The sequence below is a fragment of the Chiroxiphia lanceolata genome, chromosome 7, assembly GCF_009829145.1.
Source record: "Chiroxiphia lanceolata isolate bChiLan1 chromosome 7, bChiLan1.pri, whole genome shotgun sequence".
Classification (NCBI taxonomy): Eukaryota; Metazoa; Chordata; class Aves; order Passeriformes; family Pipridae; genus Chiroxiphia; species Chiroxiphia lanceolata.
Window position 1 is genome coordinate 23112499 of NC_045643.1, and position 27121 is coordinate 23139619.

At 43.1% G+C, this 27121-nt stretch overlaps 1 protein-coding gene across 3 annotated transcripts in view; it reads right to left on the reverse strand.

Annotated features, from left to right (window-relative positions):
- LOC116789131 (unconventional myosin-X-like) overlaps positions 1–27121 on the reverse strand; it is a 90371-nt gene that overhangs the window by 21483 nt on the left and 41767 nt on the right. For all 3 annotated transcript variants that reach the window (XM_032692528.1, XM_032692527.1, XM_032692529.1), the window contains 11 exons: positions 26944–27036; positions 23208–23276; positions 22258–22340; positions 21352–21460; positions 20588–20668; positions 19466–19590; positions 18558–18672; positions 12671–12777; positions 8087–8392; positions 4055–4094; positions 1770–2561 (listed from right to left, as the gene is read on the reverse strand). In XM_032692528.1, coding sequence (XP_032548419.1) covers positions 1770–2561; positions 4055–4094; positions 8087–8392; positions 12671–12777; positions 18558–18672; positions 19466–19590; positions 20588–20668; positions 21352–21460; positions 22258–22340; positions 23208–23276; positions 26944–27036 — 1920 coding nt within the window. The remainder of the gene's footprint in view (positions 1–1769; positions 2562–4054; positions 4095–8086; positions 8393–12670; positions 12778–18557; positions 18673–19465; positions 19591–20587; positions 20669–21351; positions 21461–22257; positions 22341–23207; positions 23277–26943; positions 27037–27121) is intronic.

The following is a 27121-nucleotide window of genomic DNA, read 5'->3' on the forward strand; positions in this document are numbered from 1 at the left end:
GAAAACTCCAGTTACCTGCAGTAACAAAGCTTCCTGTTTCAAGGCAGAGCCCACCTTGCAAAATCTAATTTAATGGGCTTAAGAGCATTTTTCATTTTGGAGAAGTTTTCTGATTTTTCTGGTAGAAAGGCCAAAATGCCAGACAAGTTGGAACACTTGATTTAACCCCAGCAAGGAAATTACTTCCTTCGGGTTGATTAGGAAAAAAAGTACAGTCCAGGATAACTGAACCCTAAAAACATAGATCTGAATTAATGAAATAATAATATTGAATTTACTCATCTCTGTTCTCCAACTAGATAATGGCCCTCAGCCATAAGAAAGTATTTCACACATGAAATCCTAAATTACCCTATCATTTCCTTTACGTTAAATACCTTAAAGCCAAACTTTGATTGGCTTTAGTAATTTAATACTAATGAAGGCAGCTCCTTAGACCTCTTCCTTCCTCAAATGCCTGTTGCTTATTTTCATTTTCCCTTCTTCCTCTCTCTGTGACCCCTTTGTGCTCCTCTTTTTCCTCATTCCTATTCCACTCATTCCTTCTCTCTCTCCCTTGCCATTAAGTTTCAAAAATCAGGTATTCTCGACCAGCAGCTACTGATGGGAGTTCTCTCTTCTTGTGGCTCATGCTATGACAAAGTATCAACTGGATTTTTCATGAGTCTTACTCACTGATGAGCCCAATAAACCCCTTCACTTCGATTTACATTTTAAGAAGAATGGTAGAAACTGGCCTAGGCTATGACAGAATGATGTATGGCTTGAAGATTACCTGACAGTGATCTGTGAGTATCTGCCCACAGAGCAGGCACCTTTACTCAAGCAGATCACATCATAAAAAATTCTGATGGCTGGCAGCTGACATTAGGGAGATGCAAAGAGGAAAAATCATGCAACTTTTTAAGAAAGGTCACAATCTGTCATTGCAAAAGCATATCAAAGGAAGTAAATTGAATTCTAAAAAAAACTCAAAAATCAATCATTTTCAAAAAGATATTTTGTAGTTCAAGTACCTCTTCTTGGGGACATCATTTATTGGAATTATTTTTGTGGCTGTCATTGCTTCACACCTGAACTCCTCACAATCTTATGTGGGCTTATCTGACACCCTGTTCTGCAAGGGGATTTATCATTGCATTATTGAGCAGCTAGCCTGAGGGTACTCAGGAAGTCCAGAGCCACTGTGGTGTCTAAGATGAGATGCTTCAAGTGCAAGGCTAATAGCAAAGCTTTACTACCCTGTCACTGTCCCTGCAGTAGGAATGAAAAGGTTCAGTGGTCTTGGTTGTGTGCACTGGGACCCAGCCTGGATTAGCACAGTAACTTCTTCTAGCCTTAGAATAGCTTAACTTGTACACAGCAGCTGAGTTTTTGTGATGGAGACAAATCAAACCACAGCCTTGTCACTGCCTATCGGAAGCTTAGGCCCCTTCTGTGAAATCTCTCTAAGGCAGAATACAGACCTACAAGATAGCAACTGCCTCCTTTCATTCTTCCTAAAGAGTATTATATTAACATAAGGTGATGATGATGGAAACAATCTAAAATAGGTACACGTGTGCTAGCTTGTGTACCAGTAGACACCAGACAGCCACAAGCCCTCTGGCCTTCAGTCTATGACTTCTCTTTTTTTCCAGCTGATTACTGATGTAAGAGAGAGTTATATATTAGTAACAATACCCAGAGCAAGTATGCTCTGGCAAGAATGTTATAAATATCAACAAATTCACACTAATGTCCAGAAAGATGAAGGAAGGGATTCTCACCGAGTCCAGGCTGCCACGGTTGGAGTCTAGGCTGGTACCATGGGAGTGCCTCAGACCTTCCTCACCGTTCAGGGGTTCAGCTGAGGCATTAACTGCATCTCCATAGCCATCAAACTCCTCATGGTCGTAGTCAGACTCCACATCTGGGGGAGAAGTGTAAATCGGCTCTCCTGCCTCTCCACTGTTACTCCTCTGTGTATCTGAGACAGCGCTGTAAATGCTTTCTGCTGGGTCAGATATGACTCTCTGTTCCTTGGGGCTAGTGATTCTTTCCACAGGTTGTCTGGGAGCAGGGACAACCTCTCCCACCTCCCTCTGGAGAAGTGAAACGCTTGCGTCAGCAACTTCCTTTGAGTAGTTATCGCTGTTTCTTGTGCCATGCTGATTCAAGATCACCAAACTAGAAGGTGGCCGTCCTTCATCATCGGCATGAAAACCCTCATCCACTTCTTCTTCAGCCAGTGGTGCCACCAAGCTGCAGTCAATGTTGAGTGTCCCCTCACTAGAAAGTGAACGCTCTAAGTTCTGCACACTTTCATCCAGATTGCCAAAATCCAGCAGCTCCAAGAACTCCTGGGCAACCCTTGATGCCTCTTTTTCCAGCCTCTGGATCTCTTCTTCTCGCTGCCGATTTATTTCATTCCTAGCGTCTTCACAGATGACAGACATGTGATCTTCTTTCTGTTGCTGCAACTTCTCAATCTCCTTCTCCAATCTTAAGATCTCCTCCATTTGACGTCTCTCTTCTTCTTGCAGGGGAATGTCCACCTCTTCAGTCTTTACTGTTTCCACCTTAAAGAATTTATAACAGTGTTAAAGCAGCTTCTTCAACTTATATTTGTTCCTTGCCTGGACCTTTCATTCTTCCTGTCTCCTGTGCTTGCCTTGTACTTACCATCTGCAAAAAGATGACTCCAAGCATCCTGCAATCATTCATGGTGTAAAAGCTAAAGGTAGAACTACTGGATCTTCAGGTACCTCCTTTTTCCCAGCAGCCTACCTCCTTTCTGAATCATACAGGGAAGCTCACTGGGATCAGTGAATTTTTAGAAGAGCCTCTCTGTCTGCTGCTCATGTTACAGCCCTTTGTACACTGCAATTTGGCAAAAAGCAGTTTGAAAGTCTGTTCTCTCTTTCTGAGCTAACTCACACGCATACCCACATATAGGACAAAACAACTATATATGAATACATACATGCATAGACTGCTTAGGAGCTGAAGATTTCCCAGAAATTCACTAAAAGATCTGTACATTTCATTGCTTCCTGAACTAGGGGTCAGACCATCAGAATCTAGGGCTGGAAGGGATATTTGCAATGAAGCAGGACTGTATCCACTCCAACCCCACCCCACCAAAACTCCACCCAGAATTCCTTGGCATTCTTTAGCATCACTGGATGAATGATGGCTGGCTGCTGAAGACTCTGTCTTATTCTATTCTCCACACTGAAGTAACAGAAAATTTTTAGCAGATACACAACAATTAGAAGACACTGATAACTTTCACTGATGTTTAGCTATATGATAAAGCCATAACCGCCCTTCACAGAGGCTGCTGAAAACATACACACATTAGACAAAACATACACACATAAGAAAAAAGCAAAAATAAATTCTGAAAGGATTTCATGTACTTTCTGATAGGACTATGACAATGCAGTCAATTGGCTCCTTCTCTTTAGTTACCTTGTTGCTTGTTCTCTACTTGATTCTTACTTATGGATGAATGCATTTCTATACTCTGTCATCTCTCCTGAACAAAGTCTGAAGCTGGGGAACAAGTGGTTTGGGAAAAGAAGTAACGAGATACAGAGCTATTTTCACACACCTTAGGGTAGGTGGTCTGCTCTTTCATATGTCAAGTACCAACAATAAGATTAAGAGCAAAGGGTTTATTTTAGCCATGGCAGCAGTAGGTTGCACTCTTATTTTGGCTGTTACGGGCACAATCCAGCAAACCAGACTGTGTCACAGTGTAACACATCACAAGGTCATCTAATAAGTTCAAGTAGTAGAGATAAAAAAGGATGCTGCATGTTCAATATAGAAATTTTCAAACAGAACCTCTGCAAGCCGGTACACGAGCCTTGACAAAAGCCCTACCTTGTTAACTCTATGCACCTCTGCCAAAGCCAAACACCTGCAGGTTTTGAGTGAATAAAGCCCATTTTTAAAGTAGTATTGCTGCAATGACAATATCAGCTCCAGGCAAAGTGTAGGCAAGGAAGGACCCTTCACAGATACTCATGAGAACTCATGTGAAAAGAGTAACTGTTAAACTTACCTGGGCCACCTTGAGTAGTGCATTCAGTTGCTCCTTTTCTCTGACAAAAAAAGAAGACATGACAGTCAGAGACAGACTCAGTTATCCTGCATGAGGCATTCAGAATTACATGGACATATCATCCCTCCATGGAAAAGGTTAAAACAAGGTACCTGCTGTAAGACTTGATTTAAAAGCTTTTGCAATTTAGTAAAAATCCAATTCTCTGTGGTTGGCATGACCTTTGTGGACACAACAGATTTTCCCCACGTACTTAACTTTCAGATCAATTAGGAAATTGGATTAGTTGGAACACACTAGGAAGGACCTTGGAAACAGTGACAGAAAGACAAATGAGACCCATGATAAATGTAAACAGAATCTTCCGAAGTACTGTAAGTCTTTGAATATTGAGACTGTACTTGTATAATTGATAGATATGAGGAAACTGTGTTTGATTTTTAACATATAACAGAATTTTTGCAATATCAGCACTGAACTTGTGTTTTGTTTTTAGTGTATTAAAGCCCCAGCTCGCACAACTTCTCAGTGGCATGCAAAACCTAGTTTACTAGTGAAGGTTGTAAGTCAGAGTTTCACAGTAAACAGGAGCAGAGGAAAAAAACTCATCCCACGGTGTTGCATCTCCACCCAGATCAAAAAGGTTGTACTCCAGGGGAAAGCTGCCACTATGGCCATTTTCTCCATAGCGAGTACACTACATGCAGCCGAACTAACAGACAGACAAATGCCAGGGACATGTTTAGGGAGTAGAATTAGGATGTGGCTGGATGGAAGAAAGTTACCACTTGGCAGTGATAACTCTCAGATCTATAATTCAACCCGAGGGAGAACGGGAGGGCAATGATATTTATTTCCCAGGACTTGCAGCTTTTCCCAGCCAAATTCTAAACTGCAGCTGCAAGTCACGAAGTCCTTAAAGCTCTCACTCTTGTGCCCACTCACTGAAAAAAAATCCAGGAAATATTTATAAATCAAAACTGACATAAGTGAGATCCAGATGGCTCCAACTCTACTGAAGGATCCCGAACAGTCATCGTGAGTTAAACAACTGCCTTAAACGATAACAGGCCTCAAGAAGCACAACCATTTTAAAACAAATTAGGAATACCACCTATAATCTACATACTAATTCCTGCAACTGTTCCTCACATTTTTTAAACTTCTGATACTTCATGCTGCTTTCTAGTCATCTCCAACTGATCTACACTCTTCCTGAAATGTGATACCCAAAGTAAGGCACAGTACTTCAACTGAAGCCTTACCAGTACCAAATGGTACAGAAGAATCACCTCCACATCTCACACAAACAATCAAATTTATATATAGCATTTGCTTTCTCCTCTCACACAGCATGACACTGGTGACATACTCAATTTAGTCTCCAGACCTTCTTCCTGATGTTGAAGTAGGTATTCCTCCTTCTCTTCCTGTGCATTTGATTATTCCTAACTGTAGATCTGTATATGTCTGTATTGAAAGTTATCCTGTTTTTCAGATCCTGTTTGTTCTTCAGAAATCCACACTGGCTCTCGATTCCTTTATCAAGCATTTACAACTGTTTATTTGTTTCACTATCTTCCTGAATTTAAGGTTAGGCTGACTGGTCCACAATTCCCCCATTCTTCCTTTTACAATTTTAAAATGTTTGGAATTTTCCATTTTTATGGAAACTCTGTTGCTATCCACATAGGAGGACAAAGAGAATGCCTACTGTTCTGAACTGCTTTAGCTAGTTCTCAGAGTACCCAAACATTATTTTCACCAAGTCCCAATTCCTTCTTTGTAATTTGACTTATCTGAGCATTTTCTAACCTTTTATTACCAAGCTATGTTCTGAATTTTTGCACGTTTGCTAACTGTATTTAGTTTTCAACAGTTAAGCTTTTGGGGAAGATAAAAATAGCATCAAATACCTCAGCTTTCTCCATAATTTTTTTCTTTCTGTTAACAGTAAACCAAATTACTCCATGTCTCCGCTTTGCAAGCAGTGTATGCACAATAATTGCATACCAACTTTTAGTTCATTTCACCTCAAGCTGCATCTAAGACGTTCTGATTTTGTCTCTGCTTGTTCTTAGTAGATTAGCTGATCTGCAATTTCTGTGGACTTCTACCTCATTTTTTAGGTTAAATGGAAGTTCAGGATTTAGCCAAGTTGGTTTGCTAGTACCTTTTTGGTTACTCACTCTGATGCCTTTTGACATTAACTAGAAAATTAAAGAAAAACAAGGAGTTCACTTGATTTCTAGAAACACTGACACTTGGTTACTATGATGCTTGGGAAGAACACATCTTTCATGGGCTGGGAACTAAAGGGCAAAAACACTATAATCAATAAGCTAGATAAATTCTTCCTTTCATCACAGAATCATACAACATGCTGAGTTGGAAGGGACTGATCAGGATCACTGAATCCAACTCCTAGCCCTGCAAAGGACACCATGTGCCTGAGAGCATTGTCCAAACACTTCTTGAACTCAGACAGGTTTGGTGCTACGACCACTCCCCTGGGAAGCCTGTTCCAGTGCTCAACCACTTCTGGATGAAAACCTTTCACCTGATATCCAAAATAAACCTCCCCCAACTCAGCTTCATGCCATTTCCTTGAGTGCTGTCACTGGTCACAAGAGTGAAGAGATATTTACCTGCCCCTCTGCTTCCCCCCTTATGAGGATGCTGAAGACTGCAGTGAGGTTTCCCCTGTCTCCTCTTCTCCAGGCTGAATAGACCAAGTGACCTCAGCTGCACCTCATACAGCTTCTGCTCCAGATCCTTGACCATCCTCGTGGCCCACCTTTGGATGCTCTCTAATGGCTTAATGTCTTTTTTATACTGTGGTGCCCCAAACTGCACACAGTACTAAAGGTGAGGCCACACCCTATCTAGGTATAGACAAACTCTACTTAGGACAATAAGGACATCAGACCTGAGAGAGCATCTGTAGCATTTGATATCTGCAAACTAGTTACTGACATTCTGAACTTGCCCAGCTTCAAGTTGCTGATGAGGCTACTGCTGAAAATTGACACACTGACAAAAACGGAGCCTTCAGTGTTTTTCAACTAATTCCTTGACCAAACTTCATCACTGGCACCACTAACTCCATGTCTTGTCCCAGCAGATACAACACCCTACTGTCTCTGTGGGAACTGCAGGCTATCTCTTTTCCTTGCAACATGCTTCTAACTGTAGAATTTTCTGATGCTTGCCACACAATCTGATAAGATTCAACTTTGGGATGAGTAAGTAATAAAAGCCTAGAAGAAATGTAACCAACTACTCATGAAAAACAAAACATCACATGATTATTTGTTGAAATTTATATAATAATCTTGTATTTAAAGTTTTACGCTTCTTAAAACAGAAGATTATCAAGGGAGCCATCCAGTTTGGATAGTAGAATAGATAGGAGGTAGGTAACCACATAGCGAACAGTAAATGATGCATGAGGTGCGGGACTCTCATTAGGTGTACTGTCACTGCTCACAGATTGCCTCTTTTTGTCTCATTAGGTTTTCCTTTACCTTTCCTATCTCTTGATACATCCATATCCCTGATGAGAGACAGCATGTGTATGCTCATGAGTGTAGCAACTGCAATAGCACGGGTATACTGCACAACTTGCTCTCTGATCCTGCTGCACCAAGACTTAAAATTGGTACCTTCTCACACCGCTAATCCCTCCAGATTTTGGAAGACTTTCCTTCACTGCTGCAAAGGCAACGAGAGAATTATGCCCAATCTCTGCCCACTCAGTGAATCTGCCTCCTGTATGCAGACTTCAAAGAAAAAAACACTAAAGAGAAGCAAAAATACACCTTTCCTAGAGGAAGCAGGACACTCCTTTTCCATGCTGCTTTTCTATTCTACGCTGGCCGCAGGCCACCACAATACTGCCTGCTGGCACTGGGACACTGTCTCATTCAACTGGTATTCCAGTGTTACCACCATGCCAGCGCCTCAGACTCGCTTTGACACTTTAGCAGCTTTAGAGCCAGGGAACTGTGAGTGTAAGATACCATCCTGTACCTTTCCTTCACCTCTTCCTCTTCCTGTTTCCTCCTACGCTCCTCCTCTTCTTGCCATTGTCTTTCCTCTTCCTCTCTTCTGATCTGTTCTTCCTCTTCTCGCCTCCTTCTCTCCTCCACTTCCTGCTTCCGCCTGAGTTCCTGCTGCAGCAGGTGCTGGTAGAGGCTGCGAGCCAGGCGGCCACGCCAGTGCTTCTGCAGGGTGACCGCAGAGGCCTTCAGTCGCAGCAGGCTCTTCTTCCAGAAATACGCTCGGTAGTTCTTTTGGATTATAACGACACTGGCTAGCACCTTCTGATACTTCTTCCTAAAAACAGAACCAGACACTTAATGCGCCAGGAAGTCATACATGCTCTGCACTTCTCATGCCTTGTATCTGACCACATCCACAGAAAAATCATTTCGGGAAAAACACTGTTTGGAAATGACACAATTTCTGTTCCACTACTGCCACTACCTGTAAATCATATTCACTTCACTGTTATCCCTCTTACATCTACCACTGGTTTGTTTCAACAGGCACCTACTTTTGTGAAGACTCTCTGAGGATAAGGGATGAGTTATTTGGCACACGGAAAGGGAAAGTCCTCTGGGCCAAAGTCTCCTTGCATTGCACATACACACATTCGCTGTGCCATTAACATAATAGTTCAGTGTGTATTTATTATAATAAAAACAAATTTATTATAATAAAACACAAATGACCTTACTATAAGAGAACAAAGTCCCATATTGCCCCATCTTTTAAGTGGGCAAACACAAATTACTCCAGAAAAAGCAAAAACAGTGCAAAAATAGAACTGGTCACGTTAATTTCATATTGCCTAGGGGAAAACACATTGATACCACAATATTGATCATCGAATGTAACATTTTAGCAGGTTCACATAAACAAATACTTCTACTGCACAACATTTTGCCTAAACAAGAATCATAGAATATCCTGAGTTGGAAGGGACTCACAAGAATCATCAAATGATATGAAAATCAACTTTGCAGCACTCTAAAACATGATAGGGTCCCAAAACAAAAGATTCATAATTCCATATTTCTAGTAAAGTTCTAAATAAATCAGGTTTTGGCTCCACATTACAACTTTTATCAAGGACCTGAAAAAAAGTTCCTGGTAGAAGTTTGTACAAAACAAGCAAATAGCAAAAGTTATTAGCACACAGTAATCTGGATCAATTTGTAAGCTAGATTCAAGCAAACATTAAATAACCCAAGAGAGTCAACCATAAGGTCTTGTATTGAAGAACCAAAGGCCAAACACACCTGATGTCCAACTATGTTGGAAAGCAACAAGTCAAAAACGGAATTTTGGGCCCCAGATCATCGGGTGAAGGCAAACTCCCATCACAATGCTATAGCAAAAAATACTAATGGGATTCTTATACTTGCAAGCAGAAATATTGCGCAGAAGGGGATTACACTGTTGCTTTTATCCTTTTATTCTGTGTTGGCACCCCCATTCCAAGAAAAATGTAAGATCCTCAAGTGATTTCTGAGGAAGCAGGACTGGAACCAGAAATTCAGCCTTACAGAATGAGAGCACTTGCCTTAAGAGATAGAAAACGCTGATACTGGGCAAAGTACCACACTTCTGGGTGGCATCTCTATTTTTCTAACAGGAGATATAACAAGATTTAACCAACTTGAAGCCAACAACTATTAAGGTTGAAAATAAGTGGGCATTTTTTAAAGTAACTTAATATATTTAGAGACCTTAATAACTTGCTGTAGGGAAACAATCATTGGTACTATTCAAATAAAACTCTTCTTTAATCCAAATCAGAATTTGCAGAGGGAAATTCTATAGGGCTGCTACGGAGGATCTTGAGCCAACAGGCTACAGTAATCCCGTGAGGTCTTACAGTACTAGAAAGCACATTGGAAATATCACAGTATTCTCACATATCCTTCCCATGGATCTTCTGCAACACCGTGAGGAAAAGACACATCTCAAAATCCCTGTCCTGGCAATCAAATTCCCTTCAGATGGCAACAGGGACCCATGCTGACAGCTTGCCACCTTCCTGCACATCAGATACATCAGCCCAGTCAAGAAAATCAGGAGAGGGATGCTAATAGTAGTAGTGTGCAGAGGTCACACTCTTTTCCATAAGTATTAAGTCAAAGGGAGGAAGCATAGAGAAGAGGAAAGGGAAGATGTGATAAGAAGTAGGTGGTTTCAGATTAATTGCTCCTGAGCTGCAGTCCCCTCACCCCTACTCCCTCTGTCCTCCCTGTGTCCTGCACATGGGGTGTGAACAGCTGCATGTGCACTCTTTGCCAAGGCAGATATAAGTGCATCAAAAAGGGTGCTCTGACTTTTACAAAATGCATCTGCCAGAAACTATCTCAAGTGCCAAGCCCTGCCCAGCTACAGGCCAGCTCTGCCTGCTAATCTGCCAGGCTGAAGTGCCCCCTCATTCCTCATGACCACAGCCAAGCTCGCAGACGCCCTTCAGCTGGAATTGCTGCACACAGGCTGTGAACTTCAATTCCCCTTGCTCAGCCTTCCACTCGCACTCTTGCACTGGCCAAAGAAATCTGACCAGCAGCCCATGCCGAGGGTTGGGAGACAACCTGACCAGGTATCACACAAGAGAAGATGGAGTGGCTGCAAGGCTCCAAAGCTTTATTTGAAATTTAGTTAATTATTCTGTTAATGAGCAGAAATTGGCAGTTATGCCTCCAAGGACTAGACAACACAGGGCTATAGAGCAATTTGCTACTGTACTCTTCTCCTAATCAATACAGTCCTGCAGAACCCAGGGACACAGCCGAATTTGCACATGGATCCTGCATTATGTGTATTTGGGCTGGTGAAGCTGTTACCTGCATCTCAGAGCTCCACAGATTAGTTACATAAAAATGGGGTCATTTCAGTTGGCTTGATTTCCCTGTCTTACATTTTAGCAACCAGTCAGAGATACTAGGTTGCAGGGAATGAGAGCAAAGAAAATCTGATTCTCCAGGCTCACAGAACAAGTTCACAAAGGGGAAGGAACCAGCAAAATCCTTCACCAATCTATTCTGTATGAGACCAAATGAATTTAAATACACTTATACTTGCAAAACTAACAGAAATGGTATCAAGCTTAAGGTAGCACTCACTGGTACTCCTGACTTCTGCCCAGCTCTGCACAGACCATTCAGCACTTGCCCAGATGAACTCCTGCCTGCTGGACTTATTTTCAATACAGGTGCAGTGCCACTGGAAACTCTTCACAGAAAGAACCAGAGAGAAAGACTGGAACACCTTTGTTAACTCCCTGCTCTCCTCCCCTGCAAAGTCCAGTTACCTCCAGACGCCTGTGAGGATTTCCATTCTGGCTGCAGAAGCACAGCTTATTCTTAAAGATGAGATTCAGAAGGGCAACATGTGGGACAAGGAATTCAGATCTGTGGAGGCTGAAGGACCACAAGATTTCTAACCAAGAGGAACACTGCTGCCACACTGTCTTCTATCACAGCCCTACAGGGCAGCAGCTACCTTACCAGGAACTCAGAAAAGCAGTAATCCAGTATGCCTGCAGTGATGTTTCCCAGAAAATCAATTTTCTCTGCTAATCCCTACTATTCTCTCCAAATGCTAGACACAAAGTAAAACAGAACAGAGGCCCTGACACAAAAAACTTGCAGTCTCATGTACAAACAATAGAGCTAGCTCATTTGTCTTCCTAGAGGGAAATAAATAAATGAATAAAAGCTCCAGAGACCAAATGTGTATTCTGCTGATATTCCACACTGGCAAGGCAGGGTACAACCCTTGCACACATTTCCCAATGCAAAATGAGCTACCTGGTGTAACTGGAGCTCTAAGAAGAGTGCCTGCTGAAACAGCGCTGCTGGCCAGGGATTTCACCTCCTCACACCCCTGACTGACAGGTGTCTGGAGCAGAGACCAGCCAGGAAAGAGCATCTTACTGGGATTAAGTGTGCATACCACAGCCATTAAGGAGTCAGCTGTTACACTGACTTCGAGGGGCAGAGGAGGGGCAGTTTGCCTGCAGTTTGTTCTCCCAAACCTTCTCTGGTCAGGTGCAAAAGGGAGTGGCAAGAGGAGATTACTGTTGCAGAGCTGGCCAAAAACCAATTCTGAAGAGTTAATTAAAAGGAGAGGGAGATCACGAGGCAAACAGGCAGGGCGAGGAAAGAGGGTAAGCAAAGGCAGAGCTGCAAGTGAGGAAGAAGCAGTTTGCAGGGGGAGCAGAAAACAGAGTTGACAGGCACAAGGAAAAGGAGAGGACCCAAAGAGTAGGTGGGGCCCAGCCAGGAGAGCCCTGAAGGCAAGGAAAAGGTGTCATCAGAGGCAAGCAATGTGTACAGAGGTCCCCGAGGAGCCTGCTGAGCAGCGTTGAGGGAGGGTGCAAGCGTGCACAGAACTAAAAAAGGTGCCAAAGGTGCAGGAAGGTTTCGGCAGAGCTAGTGCTGGCAGGGAGGGCACATCCTGCAACGCTCCCTTAGAATACAGGAGGGGAAGACGGGATGGATGCTAGGGGACTGGAGAGCAAAGCAGGGGGTCAGGGCAATCCAGGCACGCAAGCACAGGGATGGTGGGGCAGCCCCCAGCACTGACCTTGCCATGTAGCCCAAGACGTGGGCCCGGATGACTATAGCTGCTTTCCTCAACTCCTCTTCCCGATCCTTCTCCAGCTTCTGCTCAAGAGCTTCCTTCAGGAAAACCTGACGCCACGGGGAGGAGTTTCAGTAAACACAAAGAGAGGAAAGAAGTCAGTCCCCGGGAGAGCCGGGAGGTTTCATCCCCGGGTGAGCGGCGCGGAGAGCGCTCCGTGCCCGGGCGGCCCCCGCGCCTGCCCCGGCGCTGCCCCGCGGCGCCCGCACTCCGAGCGCCGGGGAAAAGTTTTGCAGCGGCAGGAGCCAAACTCCGTGCCCAACCCCCGCCTCCCTCACTCTGTGGTCAAGACTTAAAAGAGAGAGAGAGGGAGGGAGGGAGCAGAGGAAGGAGGGAAAGAGGAGGGAGGAGTAGAGCCCGTGCTTGCGCCTGTGATTAACTCTTTCTCAGCTGACAGCTTTCCCTGCACAATCCGGTACCGCCCTGCAGCAAGCACTGGGACCTACTTGGGAGATTATATATTTTGCAAAGAAACTCCCCCGCGTTTCAAGGAAAGGGAGGAACCTTTATATTTCTGGACTCCAGGAAGCAACCTTAACAGCAAGCTTAATAATGGAAGGCAGTCTGAAAGCCAAAATCCCAGTCGAGGTGCAAAGCTGTGTGTACCTTCAGCCCACCGGAGCTGGAGCCCTCCACCAGCCTCCAGAACTCTGGGGTGGAGATGCTTCCGTGCTGAAGAGGTTCAGCAGTGCAGCATGCACTAGGGCCAACTGAGCTTTGACAGTACAAGTCTTCAAATATTACGGTTGCACTTCAATGTCCAGTATTTTAATTCTCAAGCATCTTCCATTACCTGTATTTCAAACCTCTGCTCAGTGCTAAATGCTTGTGAAAGATGAAGATGCTACTTAAGAGACAAAAGACCTGAGATACAAGCAAGATAAGGCCATGTTTGCAGGAATTGTACTGACATATCTGAGCAATGTTAAAGCAGATGGCTTGCATTAGGTTAGCACAGGGTTCAGCACAAACTCCTGAAATAAATGCATTGTTTTTTGAGATGGACTGCAGCCTGCATGAAGCTTCACGGTGCTGTGGGTACACTGCTAGCAGTACCTAGCCTAGAATAAGCTGGCTAAGGTATGTCCATACAAGCTGCAATCACAGCAGCAACTGCCATATGGTCAAGCTCGTGTGACCTGCTGCCTGGCATTGGCTAAATCACTTCAAGGGCCAGCAGCAGAACAGGCTACATTAGTAAAGTGCTGCCCCACTTGGTAAAGCACTGCCGTGTACGCAGGGTGTGAGCTGACACTCCTCAATCTGCAGAACCACACTAATCAGTAAAAACTCCTTACAAGTATATTGGATCCATGCGGTTATGGTGAGAGGCCAGAGATTTCAACAGTCATCTAGTCTCAGTGTTCTGTACAAACTCCTCCTCCCCACTTACCTCCCCTTATATTTCTGCATACCTTCCCTTCCATCACTGCTTTTGGCCTCATGCCCTAAGGCTCTTCTTTCCCCCTGCAATGACCACTGCGTACTGACACCTCTCCCTGAGTTAGTACCTATAGCCAGTGGCTTTCCTGGACTCGAATTTCTCCCGGGAAGCAGTTTCCATTAAAATGGTCTTAAGAAAGGAACTGTTTTATAATGACTAAGTAACCGTGGGTAGCCTTAAAAGAAGGTTCATTATCAAGGTACTGCCAACCATGAAGCTGGCATCCTTCCCTGCAAGTTGTACATCTACTCCCTCTGTCAACTAAACAATCTTTTAAAAACTTCTCTGAGGCAGGGATTGCTCTTTCCATTACATTCCAAAACCAAGCAGCAGTCACCCATTTCAAGAATGCAGCCACCAAAACACTGTCTCAGTCCATTATCTTCATCAAATTGCAAAAATAGTCAGGCCATCAGCATTTCCATAGCAAGCACTGTCTTGCTGGGCCAGGCCAATAAGGAGGGGGAAAAAACTTCAGGGCATGCAGAGTTCTATGAGATCCAACCCTAATCCTGTAGGATTATAGGATCTGTATACACTTGAGAGTGAGGGGTTAATCTCAAATAACATAACGATATCTACTTATAAGCTGTTGGCATTTTGCAGGTTTGTTTGGGTTTTTTTAAGACTCCTGTAGATGACAAGGAAGAGTAACAGGCATTCAAGTCCAGAAATATTTTCAATGCCTTGTAGAAATAAACTGGAAGGTGGCCTTTTTTTTGGTCATAATTCATAGTTGTTTTCTGAAAACATGAGATCACTTTCACCTGAGGAAGGAATGATTGAACAAAACATACAAAGTTACCTCTATCATACCTACTCATGCTAGACACTGGCCAAGTTTTAAACCACAGTGCAACACCACAGCATTCCTCACACAACCTCAACAATGCCTTTATGCACCATCAGTGTGACAGCAAACATGTTAAGCTTTTGTATAGATCAGCAGACACTGAATGGGCACCCATGTGTACAAAAGTGGGATCATATGATTCTTGGGGACAACACTGGGAAAGCAGGAAGTGGGTCACTGTGACCTGGATGCCAAACAATGTACAGCAACCTCCTCCTTCAGATAGGCCCTGCAAAACAGCAGGTTGAAATGTCGAAATTAATGCCTTCAAATAGCAAGAATTACTGTGTTAAACAGCTGTAAGAAATCTGTGTTGTGGGTATGGGCAAGTATGGCAGAAGTTCCAGGTGCACTGAGGAAAGAGGCATGGAAACTGCTGCTCCATGCCAGCACATCTCCAGTGAAGACAAGGGTACCTTAGCACCACCTCTTTCATCATCACACTACTTGTTTGCATCCAAGCCCTCAACTCCCAACAATATCGGATAAAACCTGCCTTGCATACATTAATACTTCTTATAAACGTTAATTTGACAATTGCCAGCACAGCAGCTGCTCTATTCTTAATGAAAAACACAAAGATCATCCTGCCCTTCCTCCTCCGTTTCCTTTCCCAAGCTTCACAATCCCCTGCACTAATTCACAGAGTCTTTTCCTTCCTCCTTCAAACAATTGCTAGGGATATAATTATCCTTCCATTCATTTTGCAGGAAGTATTCCCCTTTCTATAAGCCTTGCTCTTCACCCACCCCTTATACTTCTTCCTAGGTTACATCCCCAGTGGTTGGTCACACCTTTTTCAGTAGCTACTCCTGATTCCATGAGCCGAGGTTAGTTCTGGGAATCACAACCTGAGTACCCAGAGCTGCACCTGTAGCAGCAAAAGTGGCAGTAAGGCCACACAGGGGACTTCCTTTTCAGGACAATGACCTACACTACCCCTTAGGTGGTAGCTTCACTTCACTCTTACCTGAAAGCCTCTGGAAAAATTAAGGCTCTTTTCTTCATGAACCCAAGTATTCTAGGCCTGTGTTACCCAGCCCCAGCTAAAGCATGAATACAGAAAAAGCACTCTGTATTCCAAAACCAAGACACAACAGCTGGATACAGGCAGCAGGGAAGGTACTACTAGGAAGCACCACTGCTCTGCACATCTCACCTTGGCATCTGCTTCCCTAGGGGCAGGCTTTCTGGAGGCACTGTCAGAAAGCTGAGTTGCAGAGTAGTCTCCATAGCAAGAATGAAATAGCTTTGCATAAGAAAGAATGCCAAGCAACTCATCTGAAAAACGAAATGGCAAGGCAATGCACCTTGGAATGACAGCACCTTGAAGTAGCCAGGGGCTGGCCAGCCATTCAGCATGGCAGCAAGGGTGGAACATGCCAGGACAGCCTTGGAGCGATCCATTCTTTAAATAAATAGAATTGTTACCCTTTACCAGGACACACATCTCTAATTCAAACCATGCCCAATATAAAATAACCTCTACAATCCAACAAGATGGCTCAACTGCTTCCCAACTCCTGTCAATTTTCCTTCTCAGGCATAAAGAAATTAAAAAATACAAAGACCGCCATTCTTAATAATTTCTTTCTTCCCACAGTATTCCAACCTACAGCAACCAGGGCCCTAAACAGAGAGACTGCTGTTTACCAACATGCCACATACAGCTCTTCAGATATCTTTTAGATTACAGGACACAATTGTTAAAAAAAAATACATTAGACTGCATCCGGTGTTTTGCCAAAATCCAAACACATTTTCTTTGCCACAATGACCACCTATATATTATTTTTTCAAAATAATTTGTGCAGGTCAAGAATTGAATGAAAACAGATGGACTCGGTCCTTCGTGATGCACAATGGGGACTGAAAAGGGATCCTATTGCTGCAAAGGAATCAAAGCAGCCTGAATTTCCTGCTTGTTGTCATTCTGCTGTAGTCCCTGGACTCCAGCTATATAGCTTATTACCTTTTGTACTCCACAAGGTATGTGCATGTGAGCTTGCATGCATTCTCCTCACACGCATTCTCCTGCTGCCCTTGCTGTAGCCCAGCAATCTTCCATCTCTTGTCACACTAGGAAGAACGTTCAAACTCCATGTTTACCAGCTCTAACCACTGCTTTCTAAAGCTTTCCAGGCACAGGCAGCTCTGCAACACACACAATCTCCACATAGGCTTTAATACTAAAATGCTAGGAGACTGGCAGTCACCCAAGCAATGTGGGTTATCTAGGGACAGGAATGACCAAAACGGTTCCTGGCTTGCAGGGATCAGTAAGGAGACTCCAGATGCTCAAATGAAAGATGGGGAACACTTTAATTACAGAGCAGAAATACAGCTAAGTGATAAAACCATCTTTCTTGAGTATCAGTGGAGGCATGTGAAAAAAACAACCAAACAAACAAACTTCACATTAATACATCTCCTTCCCACAACAATGGCCAGTGGTTTCCTTGGTTGTTACATGGAGCTCATAGCTCAGACTACAAACTGGGCTACCACCACTCCTGTAGGAAGGGGAGAAAGATATCTTGCTCTCTAAAAAACATTATAGTCTATGTACTCATTGAGAAATGACTGCTCAAAGCAACAAATATTGTTATTTGATCTCCTGGACAAATTAAATGTGCATGTTCACTAGAAACCACTTCTGGTTTCAATGTGACCCTGGAAATATTCTGAAGTACTTTTTTGAAAGCTTAAGGGCAAAAAATGCAAGAAGTTGCTCTGATGGACAACCATCTGCTCTAGATATGGACTGCATACCCACTATTGAGAAATGCCGTCTGCACTGGACACCATCCATCTTGGAATATTCTTTGAAGAATTTACTGGAGTATGTGGAAAGTTAGAGACAGTTTCACAGTCCCAGATTTCTATAGCAGTATACCTCACAATGCTCACATCTATTTCTCTGTGAAAATCCAGACTATTCCAGGCAAGAGAGAAGTGTTAAGCTTTCACCAAAGCACAAGCAAAATCTGAATTACGCAAGTGGGCAGAAGCATTTGGGTACCTTTTCATAGAAAATGTATGCTAGCATCTGGGCTCACTGCACAAACCATCATCTGAGCTTCCACAGCAGAAAGCTGTCACACATCTGCTGATCTAGCTATTCACAGTTTAGATATATACCAAGCAGTAGCTCACTGCCTCAGGCTAGAATTTTGGTTAGCCAAGCAGAGTGAAATACCTGGCACAAGAGGAAAGAATTAATGGCACACATTACAGTTGCATAAAATGAGACCCATGCTTGTTCTCCTTGAATCCTTAAATTGGATCAGACACAACAAAATCAATCTGGTGTAGTCAATGAGAAGGAATTTAGACAAAATCAAAAAGCCTTCTACGTCTCTAGGTACATAATATGGGAAATATTTGAGATGCTACAGGTCAATGACATAGGCCAGTGTATTTAAAGGATCACGACTGTATTGTCTTTTCTACTGCCTTGAATCTCACCAGATGCAATTGCCTCCCCTTGCAGCTGGAACAAAGCCATGCCCTGCCCCACACTGATGAAGTACCTTGGTTTTACCCAACTGCCATTCTTTCTTGCTGCTGTCATAGGTCTGAAGAAAACCTGCACATACAGCTTTGCTGTTGTCTGAGAGACTTGTTCCCTTCACAAGCATCTTGTACCTAAGAATGAAACAGAGTCTCATGAGATTACATATGACAGTAACAGCCCCCTTCCCTCTCTCTCTTCCCAGTCTTTTAACTCTAATTATCCTTCTCCCATTAGTCCTTCTTCCCTTGGGACCTCCCTTCTTCGTGTTTGCCTTCCAGTTTGGAAATTTCCATCCCCCAGCCTTTATCTGTTCCTACCACACTGGCAATTATTGTTGCAATCCCAGTAAAAAAATACTAACTCAACAGAATTTTTCAGTATAGAACAACTGTCTTTCTGAAACATGTGCTTTCATCAGACACAAGTTATTTTGTTCAGTATAGGGGTGGTATTTAATGCTCCAAGAGACAAAGGAAGCAATGTTCAGTGGTTTCTTCTAGCCTTAAGTTTCAAGAAATCCTTTTGATGTGGCTAATTAAAAGAAGTAATCATTCTTTCCAATATTAATCATCAACTATACTGTCCATTAAAATTTTCTCCAGCCACCTAAAGGTTTTAAGTATGGTATTTTCTTTTTTTACACATTATGACCAGCTGGGTTTCACAGCATCACACTAGCAAATCTGTGCGAAGCTAAAAAAAAAAAAGACGACGACCATCTGGCTATTTTTCCATTCTGACTTTTACCCTAAAGGTAAGTCTCCAGAAGGGCTTCCAGATCAGTCTATGCTATGGGCAATAAAGCCATGGTTAGAAGAACATCCCACAAATGATCCATACCAGAAGCAGCAGTTAAAGATGGAACAATCATGGAATTACATACCATAGGGCTGTTACAGCACATGAGACAATGACAGCAATTACCTGCTGAGAAAGTCCTGGAAAAGGCGCCGTATAGGGAAACCTGCTCTTCGAACTTTCACTGTCTCCAGCATCCCTGAGTACCGGAGCTGATTTAGAACCACATCTGGATTAAAGAGATTTGGCGCCTACATAATGATCCAGAATCAAAAACAAATAAGAGAGACAGAGTAAATATTGATCTTGGTATTAATGTCTTTGCTGACTTGAACAGTCACTGTTTCTCTGAGCACAGTCTCAGGCTGTATATCTGTTTCTGTGTAGAAAGCCATATTTGGGAAGGCCAGGTGAAAAGGAGGAAGTTTGGGTCAAGGGGAAAGCAACCTCACAACACTGCACGGTGCAGAATATGGGAAGAAAGGGAGTTGGGCAGATCCTGGAAAAAGAAAAACAGTTTGGAGACTGCACTCATAGTCAGATCATGGTAGGAAAGCAAAGATATAATGCATTAACACATACAGAGTGCAGAACCCTGACTCAGTTCTCTTTGCAGTCTCTCTCCAGACAAAGTGGAGAAAAACTACAGAATTCTTTTCTGGCACAAATCCCCTAAGCAGGCTGTCCTCTGCCGTATCACACACAGTTTCAAAACACACACAAAAAAGGATCAGTTCAGAGCTCCCCACACAGTCTAGTTAGCAGCATATCCTCCCGCCACAGTTCACAATACAAGCAAGAGTCAGCCTATCTCTAAGGACTGTGACTTGCTAATGAAGCATCCACCTTCTCTGCCTCAGAGCCAGGGATCTGCAGGAGACATTTCCTGCTGCACAAGTCTTGCATTCCAGAACAAATTTCTCTACAGGCACCTCAAACAGGAGTGATTGCTTCTTCTACCACAGCTCTGGGCTCTGCACAAGCCTGGTTTATCTTCCAGGTTTCATAAGCACTGAAGTAGGTGGGAATGGCTATATAATCTCGTACTCAGCATGCAGCCTTTCCATCTGATTACCAGGAGGAGGGTTTGTTTTTCCTCAGCTGTAAAATAACTAGAATGAAAAAGGGAAGGTGAGGAGGAACTGCTCTTATCCTCAGTTTGAGGCACCTGCCAGGCGTTTGTGCAAGAAATGAGTGCTCATGAAGGCCTCTGTCTCATGAATGTATTTTGCTGGGAGACAGACTTACCTTTTCTGTATTTGGTTTGATGCAGCGGATGAAGAATGGGTTGGAAGTACTAAGCGTGGCCATCAAGGAATGGAGAGAATCCTAAACAGCAACAAAACAAACCCCAAAGGATCAGTGGCTACAGAAGGCAGAGGGGCTATATTTGAAGCAACAGGGTCTTCATGCAGCCCTCACATTCTAATGTCCTTTGACTCTGCCTTCCAAAATTTCAACAACACAGGAGATTCCCTCCTTTCCAAAACATACCCACACAGTTAGTTTGCTCCTAACACTGTTTACCTGGAGCTGTATAGCTCACATGAGTTAATTTTACATGTCTCTCAAACTTTAAATGCAGGAAGATAAAATAGTGAAATGAACGGAAGGTTTGCAGACAATCTAAGGAGGTAAGATTCATACCTACAAGGTCCTCCCAATAAGGTTTTATTGGAATTGTCACAATACTTGTAAAAGATGTGGCCTAAAAGGACACGTACACTTAGCTGAAACACCAAACCAATATGAAAGATCAAAGAACCTCAAGAATTTCATATACTTAGCAAAGTATATTCCCTCTGCCACCCTGCTCAGTCTCAGCATCTCACATTTTACACCAGACAGAAATCCTTGGGGCAGTGGCACTGTCTTTTTTTAGCACTGCAACATTCCTGCACATTTTCAGTGCTGGACATAAAACAAGGATGAATGACTCCTCTTGGCTGCAGGTCTTGCTTAACCATCTGCTCCTCCCCAGAAGCCTGCTGCTCTCTTGGAAAACATCATACCCGGAACTGGGAACTGACAGTCGGTCTGCGCCTCTGGGTGCCCATCTTCAGTGTCTCTTCATTGCAACGACTGCAGACTCTTTCAAAAAGGTCATAAATGAAGTCCAGCCTAAGGGAAAAGAAAAGAATTAAAGAAGATGCAACACCTCTAACACCTGTGAGAAGATGGCTCTCATTCTCAGCAACTGCCTGGTCCCAGTGTGAAACACCTCATTTTTATTCCTGCTGTGCCAGAGTGGCTGCAGGAGGCAGTTCAGCTGGGCACTTCAGTGAGGAAATTAATACTTTCCATGTGGCTGCCCAGAACCTGCAGGCTGCCCTGTATGTCACACTCTGCTGCAGAGCCAGAAACCCCATCTCACGCTCTCAAGCAGGACATTACACAAAGGAAAATCTCCATTCTGCGCTGGCTAGGACACCTCCCTTGAGCCATATGCCCCCAGGCAAAACTACCTTGAAGGTATGCCACCTAGACTGGTGCTGTCATGCCCTCCTGAACTAGCTCTGACGACTAGCAGCCACGACATGCTCATGAAATTGGAACCACAGCTCTTTGTAGCCAGAGGAGTTCTAGAGCTACCCTCAGTGTAGGTAGGGAAGGAAAGGGGTAGAGGAAGGGGAGAGAAAGTGAAGGTGAAGGGGAAGGGAAGACTAACATTGCCAAGAGATTTCTGTCATGCTGTTATAACTCTTTTTAAAACTGGGACAACGCAAGTCCTGATTAAATCTATGCCTCATTTGACTTCTCCAACTCTCTTTTCGTTTGTCAGAACACTCCAGCACAAAGGGAAGAATGATTAAGAATGATGCCTGATGCTCTGGCAAAAGCAAATGCTTTCCTTGGTCTAGTTATTACATGAATGTGGCTTAGCCAACCCAACAGATGTGGTCTCTTCACAAGCATACCTGCTGTCTTTCAGCATGTTTAAAATGTCATCACGAAAAGTGTCTCTGTTCTTCTCCAAAAAGCCTCTCACATCATACAGCACCTGCAACACAGACAGAGCCACTAGAACAGTGCTGTACAAATCATTAAGCACTTCTACATTTACATGCCAATGTACAAGACCTCCAGCAGAGCTACACAGTAACACTGCAGGCATATGCCAAGATCTGAACTTTTGGGGTCAAAGAACTCCAGAGTTTTACAGTTACCATCCAGAGAGTGGTTTTTAGCCATCAACGAAAAAACACAAAACCCCCTCAAAAGCAAGAGCCAAGTGAAACAGCTGCAAAGATTTGCCTGGCAGAGAGGGTGTGTGGGGAAATCCTTTGCAAAGGGTGAGGTACACCATTCACTTCAGGAGAGCAAAGTGAATGGAGAATGCCACCCAGTGCCCTGGCTTCCCAACCACAAGGGCTCAGCAGATATTATTCTAGGAGGGGGTTAGCCCTTCTTTAATGTGCAGGTGTCCTCCCTTGACACACCTGCATCCGTTTCATAGCTCTTCTCAACAAAGAGCAACATTTGACCTTAAAGGCTCGGAAACCTTTTCCTTTTTTTGGATAGGTATTTATCCTTTTCTCCTCCTCTTCAATAGTCAAATCTTCCTTGTGATTTTTACTTTGGGTTTTGTTTGTTTGTGAATGTGCATGTAAAGACAACATGAATAACAGAAGTACAGAGGAGTTTAACCCCCAAAACAAAAGTTACTTGAGAAACTGAAACAAACATCCAGGCTGGAGAATATAGTACATACTATTTTAAGCCCAAAATTTCAAAAGCGCTCTGGTAGGGGGCACTAACTGTGTGGCAACACACAGTTCAGAGATATTCTTGATTCTTGGAACCTAAAATCTAGGACCTTAAATCCAAGATATACCAAGCATCTCACAAACAAATCATGAACACCTACCTCCCCTGCATAATGTCTTATGCCAAACTGATGGTCTGTTACTCGAGGCTTCACATAGTAGGGGTTACTCTGAAATGAAAGAAAAAGAAGTAGTCTTCTAATGCTGGTATAAGAATAAACAGGCTCAATCAGGAACTCTGCCATGACTATGACAAGGCTGGGATGGGCAAGGACCTTAGCTCTTGCAGAGCCCGACCACATCTGCTGCAGCTCTCTGCTGCTACATTACAAATATGTTAATTAAATAAGATGGAAAAATCCAGCCCTTCAAGGCATTGCTCATGTGAACAAGGGCTTGCAGAATCAAGGTTGGGCAGGCATGCCATGGATGAAATGTTAATTCTTGTGTGTCTGACACCTGAGGAGACTGGGCTCCACACAAACCATGTGGTGCAGGACACAGGATCAGGATGCAAGGAAGATGGCAGCTTTGCAGAACACCTACACACCTTTTCTTCATCAAAGGAAATACTACACCAGTGTCCTGTCTTCCTCTATATTTTATCTTTCTTTGCACCTCTCTTCCCCTTTATTGAATATTCACTTTTCGTTTCTCTTATTAGATGTTCTACTCTCTCCTTTTCCCCCTCCTTTCTTTGTTCTGTGAAAGCCGTTTTAACTATGTAAGAACAGCCACACTGCTCGAGACCAACAATCTATCCAGCTGAGTATTCTGCCTCTAGCAGTGGGTATGTACTGTAGAGTAAGAACAAAGCAAGTAAATAATACTTTCATCCTAATATTCCCTCAAAATCTACTTATTTCTATAAGGTCTGCCTAACTAGTAACCAAGTGGATTTCTCTTGCTTGCTTGCTTATTCCGCACCTGAACCCATGAAAACTTCTTGCATCCAAGTGTCCTTTCGCAGGAGCTCTTAACCAACCCCACAGAGAACTATTTAAGCCCGGCTTCCATTAGTGCCATTTGTCTTCTACAGGTCATGTGTGACTTTTAAACCCATCACACACACCCTCAAGTCATCTTCTCTCCACACTGCAGGGTCCCTTCAACATAGTTTTCCGTAACACTGAAGCTGTCCCAGACCAGTTGTTTACCAGTTCTGATATAACCCCTTTTCAAGCGGAGGGGCCCAGTGGCATACATGATTCAAAGTGCAGGTGATCTATAGATTACACAATGCCATAACACTGTTTTCTTCTTTTATTCTGTTTTCCAGGACTTTCTACTATTTCATCTGGGGGGGGTTTATTACTACTGAGAACTGTGCTGATATTTCCATGGAACTATCTATCACAGCCTCTGTCTGGGTCTCGCTCCTGAAGAGCAGCAGTCAGTTCAGGGCCCACCATTTTCAAAGGGGAAATTGGGACTGTTTTCCTTCAGGTACATCATTTTGCATTTATCTACACTGCTTTTCACTTTCATTTTACCACCCAATCAGTCTCATGAGGCCCCTCTCAGTCCAGTCTTGCCCCATGAATCAGTCTTGCCCCAGAAAACTGCCACCTCAATGCTCATATGAGACAGTGTCTTGCAGGCCTCGCTTCGTTGAGGTAGCTGACCGTTTACATTCTTTGAATTTACCCAATAGTGAAATAAGAACTATAGGCCTATAATTTCCTACAAAAAATTTCCTTCCTAAAAATTAAAATAATTCCCCATCTTCTCAGACAAAAGTACTAAGAAAATTTGAAGTAACATGTTGCGCAATGCTGTTTATAATTAAGCTCTTTCATCTTCAAGGTCTTTTGGCAGTATTGGGTGGATGGCTTCTGACACTGATAATTTGTTAGTGCTACTGGAAATTTTTTTTCATTGCTTTCTTTTCCTTTTCATATTGACCCCATTTCATTGCTCTTCCCTTTCCTCCATTCAGTCATCTTTTTCCAGTCACAAAATTCCCTATTTTCCATTCCAAGCATGACTGCTCCTGGCTCTCTCATGTGGATTGGCACACTCCTCTCCTCTCCCTCTCTACCAAGCCCTTTTATTTCATTCATGCTTACAACACTTCTGGTTCCTTCTCCTATCTCCCCTATTGCTCCTCTCTTCAGTTGTATCAGAGGTCATATTATCTGAAATCCCAGCCTTATGCTTTTCCTTCTTAAGACTACAGCAACCCGCAGAAAATACAGAGAAGAGGGCTTGTTCTCTTCAGGCTTCCCAGCAATGCTGGCTGGATGCCTTCCAGTGCCCTTCCAGCCAGCAATAGAGACTTTAACTGGTACAAAAAACAATTTCACCTTCAACAAATGAAAACCCTAGAGCACTACCTACTAAATCATTCCTCCCTGCACTTCACATCTCATAAGCTTCCTAGGGTTCCACGTTAACTGCTATCCCCTCAAAGCAGACAGAGGTGACACTATGAACAGCTTAATGAAAAGGCTACTCAATGCACAGAAATTACCAAAAATAGCAACCAAAATGTTGTGGGGCATAAAGGAATGCAAAATAATACTGGCAGTCTCATGCTGCTGTACAATAAACCACAGGTACCTTCTTACCAAGGGAACTGCATTCTGGTCTGATTATTTATCTCAGAAAAGAATAGAGAAAAAAATATGTAGACAAATTCAGAGACAAACAGCAGAAAGAAAGAGGAGCTTTGAAATATCTCCATATGGAGACAAAATGAAGAAGGTGGGACAGTTCAGAAAGGAAATTCAAAACAAGTGAGGCATTAAAAATATTAGTTTTATATTAAAAGTTAACAAATACCAACAACAATAAAAAAACATAAAAAAGATACAGCAGGCATTCTCACATTCCTTGACCTATAATACAAGGCAAAGCCACAGCAAACTAAATTGAAGGCCTTGATTTAAGCCTGAAGAAAGGAAATATTTCCACAAAGCTCTGTGTAAGTAGCCAACCAAAAGTCATTGCTATTGTTTCCAATTTGTAATCATGAGTATTACCAGCAAAGTTAGAATACAAATATGAAAAATGAGAATATCTGTATCTATGCCAATTAAAAAACCTTCAGATAAAGAATACAAATTTTTATGTTTTCAGGCTTGAATGAAGTCTCAATTAGAAGACTAGGAAACATATTTGCTGCAAATGTTCTTACTAAAGTAGTAAATTATTCCATAAGTCCATGCTACAGGCTTTGTTTTGTTTTCAGTCTATTTATTATTTAGAACAAAGTGTTGGCTGTACCAGAGACATGGTAAGGGATTGCTACAGTGATCTCACTGGGGTTTCTGTGTCCCCAGGATAACTTTCTGACCTGCATGAAAAAGCCATTCCACTCCTGTGTCCAGAACACAAGAAAGAGGATGAAAGAATTTAATTAATTAGGAACAATAAGAGAGCTTTCATTAAAAGTCATGAGGCAAAAGCCGTCCCCAGCCCCAGGAGACAGATTTGACACGCTCTGGAGCAGACTGCTGTGAGTCAGCTGGCAGGAGAAACCCATACACACTGTGCAGCCACATCCTGTGCCTGGGGTGTTGCCTTGTGTCTCATCGCAGACCAGCAGAACCTGACCTCCATCCCATCCTACAAATTCAAACCTCTTCTACCCACAGCCTGTGGAATGCACACTCCCTTTTCTCTATGTGCACAAGAGACCATTCTCAGGTTGTCTCACATATTACTTTTGTTCAGTGCAGCTTAATTAAACACTCGCAGGTTTGGGTACAAGGCATTTTAAATTTCCTACACAAAGCATATATTTTACATCAACAAAACCTTCACTTTAGGTTTTGCAATGCTGATGGGGCTAACATACTGATCATTTGCCTGCCAGGTTATTTTCTTACTTACCATATGCTGGCTGTGAAGTTTTTCCAGAAGGGTGTTGTCTGTGCCTTTAGGGAATCGACTCTCTTCATTCACCAAAGCCAGTAGACCTAGTTTCTACAGCCAAACAAGAGACAGGCTTTTAGAGTCAGCAAAAGCTCTAACTACACAGCACCAAGACAAGAACTGGAGATCTGAACAG